This window comes from Fringilla coelebs (assembly GCF_963513975.1).
Source record: "Fringilla coelebs genome assembly, chromosome: 3".
NCBI lineage: Eukaryota > Metazoa > Chordata > Aves > Passeriformes > Fringillidae > Fringilla > Fringilla coelebs.
The window spans coordinates 61578937-61596623 of record NC_140030.1 but is presented as its reverse complement, the minus strand read 5'-3'; the positions used below and the strand labels follow the sequence as shown (position 1 = coordinate 61596623).

The 17687-nt window shown below is 39.7% G+C and overlaps 1 protein-coding gene across 2 annotated transcripts in view; it reads right to left on the bottom strand.

Moving 5' to 3' along the window:
- Positions 1–16996, bottom strand: part of ZDHHC14 (zDHHC palmitoyltransferase 14) — a 94091-nt gene extending 77095 nt beyond the window's left edge. For both annotated transcript variants that reach the window (XM_084203611.1, XM_084203612.1), the window contains exon 1: positions 15741–16996. In XM_084203611.1, coding sequence (XP_084059737.1) covers positions 15741–15991 — 251 coding nt within the window. In that variant the 5' untranslated portion in view covers positions 15992–16996. The remainder of the gene's footprint in view (positions 1–15740) is intronic.
- Positions 16997–17687: the final 691 nt, after the last annotated feature.

Below are 17687 nucleotides of genomic sequence, written 5' to 3'. Positions count from 1 at the left end.
TGTGCAAGAAAAATAAACTCTAAATGGCAGGGAGCCCTCATAACTAGCTGAGGAAGCAGCCAGTGCCAATCTTACTGCAAAAAAACCTACTCCAAGTCAGACTGGAATAATAAATAACAACAAACAGCAAAGCAAAAGTAGTTTTGCTTCTCCATCCGGACAGCTGTTTGGCATTAACTAGGTTTTGTGCCTGCTGACCAACAGCTGAAAAAAATCTCTACTGGAGCAAAAACTTTCATCCAGCATGTCTGTTGCACACATGCACACGCCTCTGAGTTGCCTGTAGTCTGATCAGCACCTGACCCTCTTACAATTACTACTTACAGTTAAACACTACTTTGATGTATTTATTCTTTTTTCATACATACTAGACCAGTGCTGTCACTGGAGAACCAAGCTGATCTCCTCAGTTTCCTCCACTGGTAAATGAACTTTAGTCCACTTCAGTCAAGACAAGCTGTCTACTCAAAAGGTAGAGTCATCTTACAAACTGAAAATAAATTTAGAACTATGATATATGACCAAAGCTGAAGCAGTAAATTTTCTGCACCTTCAAAACAAAACAAATTAATAAATATTTGATGCTGATATATAAAAAGCACACATGAAAGCTGATTGTCAGAATCAGAACACAGGAATTATGTTGGAAGTAATGACAAAAAATGATAGCAAACAAGAAGGTTCTGAAGCACTACAATATAAAAATCTAAACCAGTCAATATAGGGCAGGTGTAATTATCAAACTATCTGCATTACATTACCTTGTGAAGAATAGCATCTTAAGCACATAAAATGGTCACAAAATGAAAAGTGTAAACACTAAAAACCATCATGTCATGGACCTTGCTAACCTACATTTGCTAAAATTCCATGTCATCAAGACCTAGGCAGTTTCACTGGTCACTTTTGTACACCACATGTTTCACACCTGATGTGTATTTAAATCAAACAGCTGCACTTAGGCAACTTGCTTAGAACTTTGAAAAGCAGATTCAGTACTTAGGGTTACAAAGTAGGGCTTATATTTTAATTCCTATACAAGCAGCATTTAGCCACACTTGATCAAGTATTCTGTACAATGCATTAGGTACCATGTTAAAAACAGGTGATGCATCAAGCCACCTTGTTTTATACAGCAGAGCAATATCCTCCCGTACAGAACACCCAATCCCATTCATTCACAAATATACTCTGTTGCCTGCAAAGAGCATCTCCCAGTTTCCTCCAGTAACTACAGTGAGACTACACTGTTGAGCAGAAGAGGCAGTGCTGCCCCTTTTATGGCTCTCTGAAAAGACCCAGGGGAAGAAGCATCAATCCACAGAACGTAACAGTAAAGAACAAGCACATGCAAGGTGTTAGTACTATCAGAGAAGAGAAGGGAAGATAATGATTTGGGAGGTAGTATGTGGAAAAGAACAGAAATAGTGCCTGTTTGGGAACTTACTGGTCTAATAATTACACACAGAAAAGCTATTCTAAAACAAACTGTAAGACTCCTACATTCAAGACTGCCAAAAAGAAAAAAAAATGCCAGTATGCCTGTAGAAGGTAAATTTTATACTGTTCTGCCAGGTTCCCCTTCTTCTGTCATATACCTTTTAGTTTTAAGACCTCCACCTCAAATGCCTCCAGAGAATTCTGCTTCCCTTACACCTTTAGGTGAGACAGTTCTGGAGATGAACTGGAGTTCACACAAGGATGATTTCTGCATAATAACACTGTACAGAACGTGAGATTGCAGAAACTGGAAGGCAAATGATGAATGAAGCAATTTCAAGAGTTTCTTCATTTATGCTGCCTACAGCCACAGGTGAAAGCAGCCCCAAAGAGCAGAGCTTAATTCCCAAAACCAGCTGCGCTACCAACGTCGTGCTTAGGCTGGCATTTCTCAAAACCGTAATTTCAGTGAAGGAGTTTGGCCTTGCCCTCAGAGAGGCATGTCCAGCAGGGGCACAGGTATCCAATTTTACTTGTTAAAAGTCAAGTTTTTGGCAAATGTCAGTACTTTTATGAAGACAACACAACACACATCTTTGAGGGACCACCACACTTGCAAACTCCTGCCTATGTACAACCAAGAGTCAGAATAACCCACTATCTCTTCTACATGTAACCTGCAAGCCAATCTCCCCACTCTCTCTCATCATTATCGTACTGGAAGTCAAAAAAAGAACAATGCTGGTCAAAGCCACAGTTTCCTTGTCATGAAAGATTAGCACAAGAGAAATCAAGAATGGTAAGAAAAGGCAGAGTATTTCCGGACTGAAAAAAAAAAACCCACAAAAAAGAATTTGAAACCCTGAAGCACTACCAATATAACTGTCCATTACAGCTCTCTTTCCTGACCCACTCTTAAAACAAATATATAAATAACCAAACTCCAAAGGAGTCAAATAACAAACTTTCTATGCCCCACGGTGTCATTCCCAGCATTCTTAACTCTATGCTGATGCAGCAGGACTCTCAGCATTTCAGCATGTCTTGTCAACATTTCATATCTATTCACACCTATTTTTCATATGCTTATTTCTTACTTTCGGGCTCTGAAGTGAGAGGGATGTTGATAGGACACAACACACATAAGCAACTTAAGAGTACAGTCCAACTATGTCTACAGTACTGGAAGCAGTAACAACTGAAAAATCCAGCACGCGTATCCAAAGTTATTACTTTGGATATATGGAAACAAAACAACTTTCCCTTGAGCATACAAAATTTATTTCCAGAAGCAAATATTACAGTGGTTTAATTCTTCTCTTCTTATTCCCCTCAACCCCCAACTCTTCTGCCTGTATTGAACAACCTTCCAAAACTGTCCATCTTTTCCTCACAATATGGGGACAAAGTATAGCTGGCTGAGGGTTGCACTCATTCTGAATGAATAACAGAACTATGCAACTCTTATCTATGGGGATCAACTTCAGTAACAAATTATATGCCCCCTAAATTTTTCACCTTTACTGGGCAGTCAGAAATAACACCTGCAATAAAGCTGAAATTAAAATATTATTATATGTGACAGTACTATTTCAATAAAATGTCACTTCTTTTGTATTGAACTAAGAAGCAACAAACTTCTGATCTCCTTTTGCAAAAGGCATTTCTTTGTTGCAACAGGAAGAACTAGTGCCAACAACTGTTTATAAAAGTTTCAGAACAGAAAATAAACTTACTTTCACCAAGAACGGGGTAAATGCACCTTCAGAGTACCCTTTAGCAGCCTGAACTGTTGGTTAAAGTTTTCTAGGATGCAATAATAGAAAGGTATGTGCATTGGGAAGGGCATGTTTACCTTTCAATCGAGCTGGATATCAGCCCATAACAGTTTCACTTACCAGGACTCAAGTATGTCAGTTGTTTTTCACATATCAGACTGTTTGGATATTCACATTCATAGGCAATTGCCTGTTTCCGAAACGCTTCTCGAGTATGAGCTGAGTAAAAAAGCAAAATTATTTTACTCCACCCAGTCCCTGTAGGCTTTCCTCTGCAATGTCCCTCTGCCCTCCAGCACACTACTTGTGATATACTCAAGTGCTGGAAATGAGACTCCAGCTTTCAGAGGCTAGTATTAAAGACAGTGCACAGTGCAGCTTGATCCTACAAGAGTCTGTGGAGGAAAAACACCCATATTGTACTCTAAAGAGGAACACTGACCTCATCAGTGAGGAGAAGTCTCAAAGCCTCCACACCTCAAGCTGAAGAGAGCCTTCTGAGCTTTGGGTCTTGAAAAAGAATGATTACCCTTTCAAGGTCTTATATTGAATTATATTAATCTCTGTCAGATTTCAGTCCACAGCTTCTTCCCCGTCTTCTGCTCTATAGACAATTCCTTCTGCTCTAATTAGCTTTAGGTGTCTTATTTAACAAAATCATTTCAAAGGCCATTTTTTAATCGCACTGTGAATAGAGACATACACTCCGACAGTCTCTTGCATGCTGTTCAGATTTCCATTAACTGCTTTATCATCCTTCCTACAACCTCCTAAGCTGAAAGCTTCAACATTTACAATAGTAAACAAACCAAGAAAACAAAAGCCCCACCTAAGCAGGCAACTAAATGGGACTGTGAAGAAACATGCAATCCCTTCATGGTTTGCTATCTCAGCTGAAGCTGGGAGAAATGGCAACGATCGATGGTACTCCCATCCTGGTTCAGTTTAGCATATTTTGAGCTAACTCAGCTGTTTTTATAACAACTAAAGCCAAGAAGCATTCATGGAGCTTTCCATAGGCTCTGCTATCAAATGCAATACAATGCATTGGCTCTGTAGTCTGGAAATGTGGAACACAGACTACCCAAGAAATTATGCAGGAAGAAATCCTGCTTCAGTTACTGCCTGTGTTGCATTTTAAAGACAAATTGGATGTCTTTAAAAAAAAAATCAGAAAATCTCTAAGGCGTGAACAGCTAAGGGGTGCTATTTGAAAGATGCTGCAATTCACATTCTACAAACTACAGTCCAGTTATTTCAGAAATAAAGTATGGTTAAAAAGTCCAAAGTCTGTAGATTTTCATTAAGCAACTAAGATGTTCTGTTCACACCCTCACAGATGCCAAAGAGCCAAGACCACTTAACAAGTTTCCTAAAGTTGGGATACAGTTCCAAATCACAACCTCCTGCCTCCCACTAGTAATAATATTTTTTCTGAATTTTTATAGATTCAGCTTAGGGATCTAAAGCAGCAGAAAGTTTTTCTTTGTGTGGGCAGAAGGAAAGGACAGTCTTTGTGCAGGAAGGGAACTCCCTGAAGTGGCTCACCACTGGGTGGGGAAAATAGCAGAGCAAGACAAAAGAAGTGACATTGGAGGCCTGGAGAAGGGAAGAGGTGGGTCCATCCTTTTCAGCACTCTACAGCCATCAGATTTATCTTCCTGCAATGGAGACTTGTAAACAGAAAGGAAACTGGGATGCTCCTATAAAATACTCTCAAGTTTTGTTTGAATTTTTGAGCAGAATACCAACTTCTGGCCTCTCAAACAGAGCAGGCAGTTCTACAGACATGAAGCTCACTCTAAAAAACAAGTGCTTTGGATATGTGGTATGGGAAGATGCCTCCCTTGACTTTCACCAGCCTTGAAGAAACTTAATTCTGAGAGTTGCTATGGAACATAGAGATTCATATATATATTTTTTGCTTCAGTAAAATACACTCTGTACCATTTAAGCTTTCTTCTCTTATTATTTTATTTCCAGTTTTTAATCCAGAACTGGACACCTGCCTTGCTGGAATTATTTACACATTTAATTTTCTTTTAGCAAATCACCCTTTAAAGGGAGATTGGACTAATCTGACATATCTAGGGTGCTTTCCATTCCCCAAAGATAACTAATCCAGCTTTAGAAGCTTTTTAGACAAGCCATTTCATTCATATCTAGGAGTTTAGAAGCAGGAACACACTATCATTTAAGGTACAGAATGTGATCTTGTCAAGTAGCAGGCTCAAGGAGGAAGCTGAACCTGCAGGATCTGAAGGACTTTTTGACACAACTCAAGCACTAGGAGAAAGACCCCATGATTTCACATATCTGCATAATGATTTGGGCAAACAAGGCAGATTACAGGAAAAAAAATAGGCTCATTTTTTATGACTATGGAAAGAGAAAAATTAAGTCCTTCAACTTTACTGCCTTCACACTCCTACAGCAACAGTGATCTTAGCCTATCAAAAGTGAACAAATATCTAGGAATACTGAAGGAAGGAGCGAAAAGTTTATGAAAGCAAGACTAAGACAACTGATGAACATCTACCACTGCTGGAACAACTGTATACAGAGACATTCTTCTGTATGAAATTTATTAAAATTTAATGCTGCTATGTATAAGGAAAGAAAATACTAACTGTAATTCAGTAAAAGCCAGATGAATAGTAGACGGCAAAGCTTGGTGAGGAACGGCAGAAAAAAACAGGAAAAGAACCTCCAAAAACTGTTCGAAAATGCACTTTGAACTGAGAAAGCCACATTCAAATGTGAGAAAAGAGAAGGGTCAAAAAGAACAGCTATGACTTTCACTTTTGTTAGACTGAGACTTTAGGTTCATATTTCATTACTAGATAACACTGAAGTTCTCACAAAGTATGCAGGTGATAAATGAGTCATCAAAACAAGATTAAAATTATCTTGCTAGATTAAAAACATCTTACTTTCCTGTGTTATGGTAAGTTCTCTGATTTTCACAGATAACACAGAGCAGCTGAGGTAGGATAGGAATTCTGAAAATTTGGTCTAGCTTCTCCAGATCAAAGCAGGGTCAGCTAGAAGAGACTGCTCAGGTCTGTATCTGGCTGGTTTTCAGTGTGTCCATAGTCTCACTGGGCAACCTATGCCCATGCCAAATCATCCTCACAGCAAAAAAAAAAAAAAACAAAAAAAAACCCCACAAATCAAAGCAAACAGGCAAGCACACTAAAAAAAAAAAAAGAAATAACCAAAAAACCCCACCCTTCTTTCTTCTGTTTTAAAGGTAATTTATTTTGTGTCTTGTCATTGAAAACAACTGAGAAGGGTCCAAGGCTCTTTTATCCATTCCCTCTCCCTCATCAGGTAGTTATTAAACAGGATTCCCCCACAAGCTTTCTCTTCTCCATGCTAATGCACTGAAGCAAATCAGAAGTGAATATCCTCTTTTAACCACGCACTCCAATCTTTGGTATCACACCATGCAGCACTCTTCATGAACCCACCTACCCCGACTAACGACAGAACTCACTTGCTGCTCCCACACCCTGTGCCTCTGAGCCCTGGAAAGAGTTCAAATCATGTTAAATAATAAAAGTATCTTAAAAACTGTATTTTTGTCTCATATAAATGCATTATGAGCTTCAGCTCTAAGGAAACCATACTCACAAGAAGCAAGTTTATTAATGAGTTACAGTGCTGACGAGAGACAAGTCACGGCTATTCTAGCTTTTACTTTTCTTCCTAGTACTTTTAACTGCTCTACACAGTTGCAAATAAGGAATTATAACTCTTCCATATATTAACTGAACACTAGAAAACCCTTTTAGCTAATACAAGTGTTTACTAAGGAAAATGCATAGATGTGCCATGAAAACCCCCACCATGTGCACATACAAGCATGCCAGCAAAATTTAAGTACAGGCTGATTTGACACTCAGGAATCATGGCACTCATAACCAGTGGGGTACCTCAAAAGCGCAATGGACATGCAAGACCAGGACTGCAAGCTCCTGATATAGACAGTGATATCCAGTCCAAAAAAGAGGGGATACAAAATTTATCAAAATCAGAGAAATTTTGTATCGGTACTCCTTTTGCAAGGTGGTGGGAAGAGGAAGCTTCCAATTCCTGACCACATTTTTAATCTACATTCATCATTTGTAGTATTGTGCCAAGTATTTATGTTAAAATATTAATAAATTCTAATATATCTGTTCCTTGCTCTTAAGAGTTGATATATATTGATCGTATGTACAAGAAACATATACTAAAGCCTTCAAACTAATTTCATAGATTCATTCAATGCAGACTGTAAAAAGGTTATCTTGCACTTAACGAAATTCACTTCAAATTTTACGTACATCAGCTTATGGAGTCAGGTTTTCTTCTTTCAATTTGTTTTTCAGTATTCTATTTTATTTGTTTCATAATTTGTTTTTTTAAAATAAGAGCAACATTTTTAGAAGCAGCTGAACTGACTGCATATTTACTACAACAAATGCACACTGCCAATATTTACTGCAGCAAGCAACTTCAGGGGACAGCAGGGGTGGAAAAACATAGAACAAAACCAGCTGTGATCTCATTAGCCAAGCTCATTTTGTAAGACCTCATTAGGCACCATCCCACACTGGTGTGAATAAACCCTATGGACACTGATGAAATGGATGTGATCATACACAGAATTGTATCATCATATATAATCATCATATATAATCACTACAGCACACTGTCAACTTAGTAGATGAAGTTCTAGGATCCATTTGGGTAAGAGCTCCAGTGATGCACACTGCAAAAAGCCCTCTCTGACTATTCACTGCTGTATGAGCAGGAGCTCAAATACAAACAGAAACCACACAGTAAGGGACAGGGCGTGTGTTGCCCTAAACTGAAACGTCAAAAAAACTTCAGCATCGTTCCATAAGTATGCTTTATGTTGGTATCATTTAGTACTTCTGCAACATGAGAAACATAAACAGAATTTTATTTGGGGCTATTACATATAGGCTTCATCCTGATTTCTCATTTTGTCTTTTGGCTTTGTAAAAAATGTATCCACTTTACAGTTTTGTATTAAGTTCTGAAAAACAAACGACCTGTAACTATATGAAGTTTAATAAACTTTTGGTAGTTCCAACTCACTTCAGGGGATTTCCCCCTTTCTCCATCAGCTTTGTCACATGAAAGATGAACTGCACTGCTATGTGCAAATCTTTACTGGTAGCCTGGACCTGACGTGGTCATCAGCTACAGCCTCACTTGCAAGAATCACCTATCAGGATAAAAAAAAAAATTCCTAGATAAAGCTGTTCAACTTTTTAAGCAATTTTTCAAAATATTCCAGTATTTTAGGCTAGTGTTGTAAGGGTTTTTGACTGGGCCATTTTGAAACAAGCATGCAGCTTAGAAAGTTAACAATATTCTCAGATTTCTCCTCTTCTGCAGTAATTTTCACTTTCTCATTAATTAGTTCGTGTTTGAGTGCTACAGTCCACAGTTCAGTGCTGCACTAGAATGGAGAGGCCATTTCCATTAGAAACTTTAGTCTGCTGGGGTTTTTAACTACTTAAAAAGTAAAACTTAGATGTTAAAATCTATAAAAAAACCCCAGGTATTTTTAATACAGTATTTTACCATCCCTTCCCCTGCCCACACTCAGAAGAAAATTTCTTGGTCATCCAGATTCACTAAGATAGTTTGTTTTGTCTGAAATGCCATTTACAAAATAATGCAACATGACAGCTATGACGGAAATTAAATCATATAGCAACAAAGGGGGTTTTTTGCATAATTAGCCCAATTTTCAACATGAATTAAAAGAATACTTTATATGAACCTAAACATATAACATGATTCCTGAGAAACCAGCTTGAAAAAACACCTGAAAAAGACCATCTTTCCTTTTAAACACAAATGAAAATTTCTGTAGAGTTGATATGAGAAGACTTCCAGATAGCCACATGACAATAGCAGTCTTCCAAGAAGAACAGATAGAGATTTAAATAGTGTAAATTTATTTAACATGGCTACACTAGTCTCCAAAAGATACATTCTATATCTTTAACACACATTCATGCAAAGGGACAACAGTACCTATTAGGAATAATATGCACATATCAACAACAGAAACCTCAAACTTTTCAGTGACAAATTAAGATAGATTGTATCAAACAACTGTCACAAGATTACAAGTCAATACTCATATTCTGGAGATTCAAGAAGTAGAGAAGTATTAGCCATCAGCATTTGTAAACATTTGAATATATACATATACACAAACGTGTGGGTGTTTGTATATTTTATATATATAAAAGAAGAACTAAACTATAAAAATTACCTTTTTCCCCGTTCTCTGGAATGAATATAAAATATTCCAGATAAGGATTTATACCTATCCACAAGACTTATGGTGAGCCTAGAAATCACCAACCAGCCAGCAGTGATTGAATTTCCCAAGGCTTTGGGTGGCAAAGCTGACCATTAATGTTCACTCTGAAGATGCATGTGTATTGTATTGATGATTCAAAGCTACACAATGATTTCCTGGAGATCCCTAAATGATATAGTATCTGAGAAGCCAACATCCCATTATACCACTCTATTCCCTATTTTTATTTCCCTGTACCTCCACAAAAAAAAGATGGAAATAAAAGCATTCAAAACTTCTCCATGAAACAGCAGATAAAGGCCATCAACTAAGCTGAATGCAAAAAACAAATCCCCAGCCAAAACCAAAACAAAACCACTAAAAACCAACAAACCAAACACCCTCTTAAAGAAAGGAAAAAAAGCTGTTTGAAAGGCGGGTTAGTGTTACAAAACCATCTAAAGTTTCTGCAGTTTCAGGGGAAGTAAAGACACACTTTTAAAAACATGAGAGGTTATCCTTCCTTCTGTTATCCTCACAGAATTTTACTGTGAAAAATGAAGCACTTAATCATTATCCAATTCCATGTAAATAGACCGAGCCTTGAAAAAACCAGAAGTGCATGACCTAATATCAAATGCCATTAGTTAATTTCTGGGCAGAATTATTTCAATTTATATAATACAATTCATTCAAAGCAGGTTTACAAGTTTGTACTGACATACCTGCTCAGTGATGCACTACTTTTGAGACATGGTAGTACAAAACTACTCTCTTTTGGCCAGGGAGAAACTTCAGCAGACACATTTGTTCAGATCACTGAGAAACTTAGGAGATTCTTCTTTTCTAATGAAGAAAAGTCCCCCATCAAGAAAACAGTATTAGATATACTTAGTAGATGGGAGATATTTGATTCTGACAGTTAACATTTTCAGGGCAATTAAGAGCAAAGAATAAACACTCTGCTTGGAATGCATACAGTCCCTCAGAAATCATTTGCTCAATATAAAGTGTAAACCCTAAAGATTAGACTTACTCTATTATTCCATGTCTTTTTCACTAAGTTATCAGAGATGCGTAATATGGCAAAATAAGATACAGAAATATTTCTTTGATTTAATTTTAATGACAGGTTTTTTTAAAAAAACCAACAAAGTAAAACTGGGAGGAAAAAAACACCTGCTCAACACCGCACTCACCTCTGTCACCATGCACAATTAGGCAGTGACTGCCTTCCATGTAGAAAAGGATGCAGTTCTCTCGTTGAATAATAATTTTAGTTTATATACTATGATTTTTGCTTTAAAATTTAGAAATTCCCTATAAGTTTAAAGCAGCCTCTAACAGTTGAAGTTGGATTAGTAGCACTTTCTTCTAAGAACTCATAGTTTAAGGACAGGGTCATCAAGAAGCACAAGTAACTTACTTAAGAGCAGAGGAACAAAGATAAAAGAGGTTATCAGAGGAACGTTCCACCTACTTGGCATACAATGTCATGCAAGAGCAGAAAACACCTGCCATAGGATGAGAAGGGTTGTTGATACCACAGTGAAAATGCTCAGCTTATTGACATCAGTGTTTACACACAGAGGTTTGTTGCAGTGAGCAGCAAGTTACACCACTCCACCATAGAAGTTCAATATTGAACAATCCACACACAGCATCAGAAAGTGTGACTCACGAATGTCCTCCAGTCACACCGGTTTTCAAAGTGGGAGGCATGGAGCAGGTTGCCAGCAACTGCTAGAGCACAGAAATCAGTGGTTTGTACACACATATGCACATAAACAGCCTCAGTTTAAATAATTTTCCAGCATACATCCTTTGCAACAAAATGCAATTACACAAATGCTCACTAAAAAAAAAAAAATTTAAAAAATCAAGTGTTAGCTCAAAACAAACAAACTAAAAAACCCTCCAGCTTGCTGAATCAGTGCAAGCGTCAAATGGTATCAGAAGTGATAGAGCTCTGATTCACATTTACAGAGAAAAAAGCTGCACTGCTTCAGCCCTTCCAGCATCCTACCATCTGTTCCAACCTTCTTCCAGAGCCACTCACCCTGCAAATAAGTTGACAGAAGAAAACATGACTCTGCCGGAGTCAATTCAGTTCAGTCGGCATGTTCCCTAAAACCCACGTTTTATGGGAAGTTTAATTTTCCTGCTTGAGCTGAAGCAGCTCAGGTGCAGACACACTCCTTCCTGCTACCTGCCCAGCGAGGCCCAAAAGCAAAGGGAGGACCCAGAGGCAACTCACAGTAGCAACATAGCTGAGGTTGTCAGCCACCTCTCTGGAACTCGTGATCCTGTGCATCCACATGAGATTTGCCATTTAACAACAATACGTTTGTTTCACAAATCCTACTGTGTTAAATGTGTCACTCAGGCTCCATTTTCTTTCCTGTAACCTACAGAAACAGGACCCCAAATGACCACGAGCATAAAAGGCTCTTATTTCTTTTGAATATGTATACCTAGCTAAGTGCAGTAAGTATGAAGTATGTTAGTTCTGCCTCTGTTACACAAATAAAGGACTTTACATACATGTAAATACAATGGTTGAACTGGCTAAACACAGCAACAGATCTGTCCTTCAGTTACAGATGCTATCCTTGCTCTGTGGAGAGGAATTTGTTTTCTAAGTTTTAAATGCAGCTACCTTGATAAATGAGTGCTAAGTAGTTTGGAAAAACATATATGTCTGTGTACTGGTGCAAGGCAAAAGAAAAAAACAAAATGCAACACAAGGCCAAATTTACAAGAAAAAAGAACAAGCAGCTAAATAGCTCAATGTTAGAGTTAGAAAAATGTTTCAAGGTAAAGTAACATACCCAAATTTCAAAGACAAATTCAGTTATTTGTGGTGTCTCATCTTAAGCAATTTAAAATAGGCATAGTTTTTAAGAACAGCTCAGAACAGCATCCCTCTTAGGACCTGTAAGTGCTTGAAATCATTTGCATTACATTTAATAAACAAGGCACAGAAATAAAACTGCTTGTTATTTGCAATCTCTTCCTTTGGAAAGGGAGGGAAGCAGGACTTATAAATATTTTACCTGCTTGAAAACTCATGGTTTGTTGTTTTCCTTTTAAGCAAATTCTGGCTTATATCTTCGAAAATGAAAAAGAACACTGAAATGATAAAAGGAAGAAGTGGCAATGCACTTTGAGTATATGAGAGATAAAAGTCAGCAGAGAGAAAGGAATAAAACCAGCTGAAAGCAGGAGCTGGAGAAAGTAGGCAGAAAAAAAGCACAAAAGCATAAATATAAAGAAAGAAAGATTACAAAGGCATGACTCAATGTCAAAAGCTATACAGGTCAAGATGTGTGACATACATTTGCTTTTAGAGACACAGGATTTGCTGACTGAGAAATGTATTTCTTCCCTGAAGAGTATTCCAAAGCACATGAGATACAGCTCTGGATGTATGGATGTCAAATAGAAGGGAGGGAAATCACATGTAAGGAACAAACGAAGCCAATGTATAAAGAACACGTCAGCATGTTTATGTTAGCATGATGCCCTCCAAGGAATTAGCTGTCCAAGTAATCTTCCTACTTCCCCCCTTCCCAGCCTGTAACCAGGGAATTATTTGAACCATGAGTACCCATTTTCAAGTTTCCAAAACCAAAGGGAACAAAATAATTTATTTTCACTGTAGCAAAAAAAAGAACAAACACTTCCAAGAACATACAGGGTACCTTCCTCTTCAATGGCAGTTTGACCTTACATTTCAGACACACAGGGCACACATTCATTTACAAACCACTTTGCTCCACAGGTACGTGAAGAATTGAAAGACATTTCTATCACATTCAATGAATGGCTGGGTAATGAGGAATGCCATAATCAAATCAGCCAATAATGGCAGTGACACCTAACACTCAGGATGTTATCACTGATAAATAAACAGTAACTTCACACTACTAGGAACAGACACAAGCAGAAACTGCTTGAAAATAACACTCTTCAGTAAGAGACTCCCCTCTTTCTAACATTAACAATCCTCTGCAGTCTATCACAGACATACTGAACACCATTCTTACAGTCTTTAGATTTGGGTTTTAATTAGCCTTCAGAGGATGAGTAATAATTTTTCAATGCAAGGGCTTTCTAAAGACCAAAATCTACCTTATCAATATAAAAATGAAATACCATTGTCACCTTCTACTTTGATTTTCCTTAGGAGTGCAAGTGATACAAGAATGAGTCAAGACCAGTACACACACAGAGAATTTACACAGTTCTATTATATAAAGCCCAAGATTCCTCCCTGCTTCAAGACTGCCAGTAAGAGTAAGCACCAAGTATATATGAAAATCCTTGACTAAAAGTCTTGCCAATCACATATGGTTACACTGCAAATATTCTCAAATACGCAATGGAAGTTGCAAAATTCAAGTCTGGTAGAGCATGTAGCTCACAGTAGTGATGAAATCAGAAGGTGATGAACAGCTCATCCTGTTTTAGAAGTTCTGAATCATGCAGCTGCAAAGATAATTTATCTCTGAAAGATCAAAGTGTTAAAACATATAAATAAACCACAAATGGTGGCTTAATAAATCAGTTTTACAATCCTAATAATAAAACATTATACTTTCAATGTTCTGGTATACGCAGGAAGTCCAGCAGGCTTCAGAAGCTGTGCTGAAGGTGATGAGACTGCACACAGATAGAAGTGTCAACCCACATAGAAAAGCTTTCCAAAAGCTTAATCATGGCAAAGAGAGTAGCACCCAGTCTTAATGCAATACTAGCATACTAATAAAGGTTACACCTTTGATACCCATTTCAAACCAGGAAAGTAAACACACTTGCAGTGTGGATGCCATCATCGTCTGTGTTATTTCAACTACTCAAATGATACTTAAGCCGCTTCACAATGTCTGCAGAAGAATTTACATTTAATAAACCCCTGTAAAATAACCTGGAGCCCACTAATGACAATTCATCTACTGAGCTCACATATACATTTAGCTACTGGTTACCTGCTGAGCATTTTTACCTTCTTTACTGCTACCACTATTGTTTAGATGATCTGCATTTGACAGGTACAATTTAGGGTTTGTTAATGTCCTTATCTTCTGGCTTGAAGACACCAAGTAATGCAGGACCTTTGGTCTTCAACTGTACTGCTTAGCAAAACAATTTCTGGAGGCAGCATTGAAGCTTAGTTATAAATAATAGTTTTTATTGCACAAAAAAGTAATTTGAAGATATTTTACTGCCACAAGTCAAACCACAATAATTTAAAGCAGGTAAAGGAGCACTATTAACCCTTTAAGATAACTCAATTATTCTTATGGGAAGTATTTTAGCAGTGTGAATTTCTTTGTACTTGGTTTCTAAACAAAAGTAAGTAAATAAAAGTTACACAGTATTGCTCACATCAAGTGCCTAATTCTTCACTGCCATGTGTAGTTAATTTAACTACTACAACATAAGAGCAAAAAATCAGTATATTTGATTTGCTGTCACTGTGTGTTCACTTTATACAGATGAAAAGGACTCTAGAGCTACAGAGAAAAAGGCCCTAGAAGGATGCCAGAAGCTTATTTAAAAAAAATACAGTCAAAACCTCCAAAGCAAATGTAGCTTCAACTAAGACTGAACTCCCATACAAGTTATCACAAAGAGAAAGTAATGCTGTTACCTAGTGGTGGAAAGATAGGTACATGCAAATTTGTACAGCTCCTTTTTTTTCTTCTCACTTCAAATTCTCATTTACTAGCTATTAAAATGATGTCAAGAGGAAAAAATAATCATGTCCAATTAATAAACTTGTGAAAAATACTGCTTTTCTTGTCTTCAGTTCTGTGACAAAGGGTCAGTATTTTTGCATGTGCCAGTTTTGATTTTCAGAGCAACTGACAGATGAGGAATTTGGTCATCCCAAACCTGCTGTTTTACACTCCTCTGTCAACACCAGCAAGAGCTGGAAACCTGTGGTATAAAATCAACTGCAACTTTAATTCTCATTAGTTTTCCACAGAGCATGATAACCCAAACTGTATTGTGCACCCCTCAGCATCTTATCAGATGGTATTTTCAATTATATAAATCAATATTGGTGGAATTCAGTCAGCATCCTCTCCTAAATAAAAACGTTAATTTTGCTTTCAGCCAGAAAATAAATAACTAGAGGAGGTCAAGGGATATATCAAGACTTTAAAGTCACTTACTCAAATGCAAAGAAGAGTCCACTGGTGACCAAGATGAGAACAAGAGTCAGGTAGAAGACTCCAGTCTGTCGAGCCATCATGATCCTCCCATTGCAGAAGAATTTGTTTCTTCCAGGAAAAACCTCCCATTTTCTCTTGGGAACTGATTTCTTTTTCTTATGGGGAGACTCCATGGGAGACGAAGAGCTGTGTGTGCTGATCTGACTGTATTCACAGTCTTTCATGGGCCCACTACCACCTCCAGGAGTCATCAAGAAAGAGTAAAATGTGGGGAGAACCCCACCAAAAATATATACAAATATATATGTGCAAATATTCTTCTGACCGAGAGAGCCCTCTCCACCAGCCCCAGTTAATAAAAAAAGCAAATAAAACGATGAAAAGTCTGCTACCAGACTAGCAATAGGTGTATCATGCAAACACCACTTAACTCTTCAGAAACCAAAGCTGTCATATCAGAAACACTTGAGAGGGATCCTTCCTTCCTCCACCAGTTACAAAACAGCCACGTAGAACAATCCTTTTAAAAACAACTTATCACAAAACAGGACAAAAAGAAAAAAAAAAGTAATTATAAATCAGTTAGGCTCTCGGAAAAAAAAAATCAGTCTTTTTAAATCAAGTTTATTTTCAAATGGGAAGGGTTTTTCCTTCCCACGCACACCCTGAGAGTTTTCTCCGAGGGTCAGAAGGTTGGTCAAGGCAAGGTTTAGCAATCGAGTCTATCATTCATAGAGATTTGTTATAATCCTCCTTTGCGCAGCAGATTCCACTGCTAAAAATGACCATTCCTAAGACGTTCCCTCGAGAGACACGCGAAACAAATCATTAATGGGGAGGGGAGAAGAAAAATAAAAAGAAAAAAAGAAGAAAAAAAAAGAAAAAGGCAAGTAAAGAACCAGGCTGCAACTCCAGCTTCCGAAGAACACTTGCAGCTCTCCTCTTCCTGAAGCCGCAGTCCAGCGGGAAGCGGCCGCCGCTCCGCGCAGACCGAGGGGCGCAGAGCTCCCCTGTCACCGCTCCACAGGAAGGGATTCTCCCGAGCCCGTGGCAGCCCGGGGCACGGCCGGTCGCCGACAGACACCAGCGCTTCGGCAGCGGGTCCTCCTCATCCTCCCTGCCCGCGCCTCCCCCTACACAACAGGTCCCCGCCGCCGCCTCATGCTCCCCAGCGCCTCGGCCCCGCGGCAGGGAGGGTGGGAGGCAGGGGACAGGGAGGCTTCTCCGCCGCTAGATCTCTGCCAGGACTTCTCCCTCCCCGCACCATCCTCGCCGCCCGGCTCAGCGCCGCCGCTCGCACCCCGCCCCGCCGCAGGCTCTCGCCCACGGCCCGCGGCGGTGCCGGGCCCCCCCCCGCATCCCGCCCCCTCCCCCGGCGCACAGGAGCGGCTCCCCGCCGGCGTCCCTGGCTTCGCTGTGCTCTGGCCCCGCAGCAAGGTGAGAAAAACGCCCGGCTTCCCCCTTCGCGAACCAGAGAGCGGCGACTTTCTCTTCACCCTTCTTTACGAGCCTCTATCCAGGTTTCCCCCCGGCAGCCAGACCCCGAAGCAGCAGCTGCCACCACCTCTTCATTTTCAGGGGGAGGCGGTAACCACCGCAGCGCCGGCCGCCCGCCCGCCCGCCCGCGGGAGGAGCCGGCGGGGGACGGGACCACACAGGCGCGCACCCTCCGCCGCTCCCGGCCGGTCGATCACTCAGCCGCTTCTCGGCGACAGGGCAGCAGGTCCCTCGCACCAGCCGGCCCGGCCCGGTCCTCTCCCCGGCCACTGGAGCGCGGTGACTGCACTAACTCTTCTCCATCGCCACCTCCCCGCAGGCAGCCGCCCGCCGGCCGAGCTGGAAGCGCAGGGCAGCGAGCCGGGCAGCGGGTGTCCGCGTTGGAACCCGCTCCCACTGCCGCCGCCTCCCGCTCAGCCGAGCCGCCCCCGACCCACGCTCCGCTGAGCC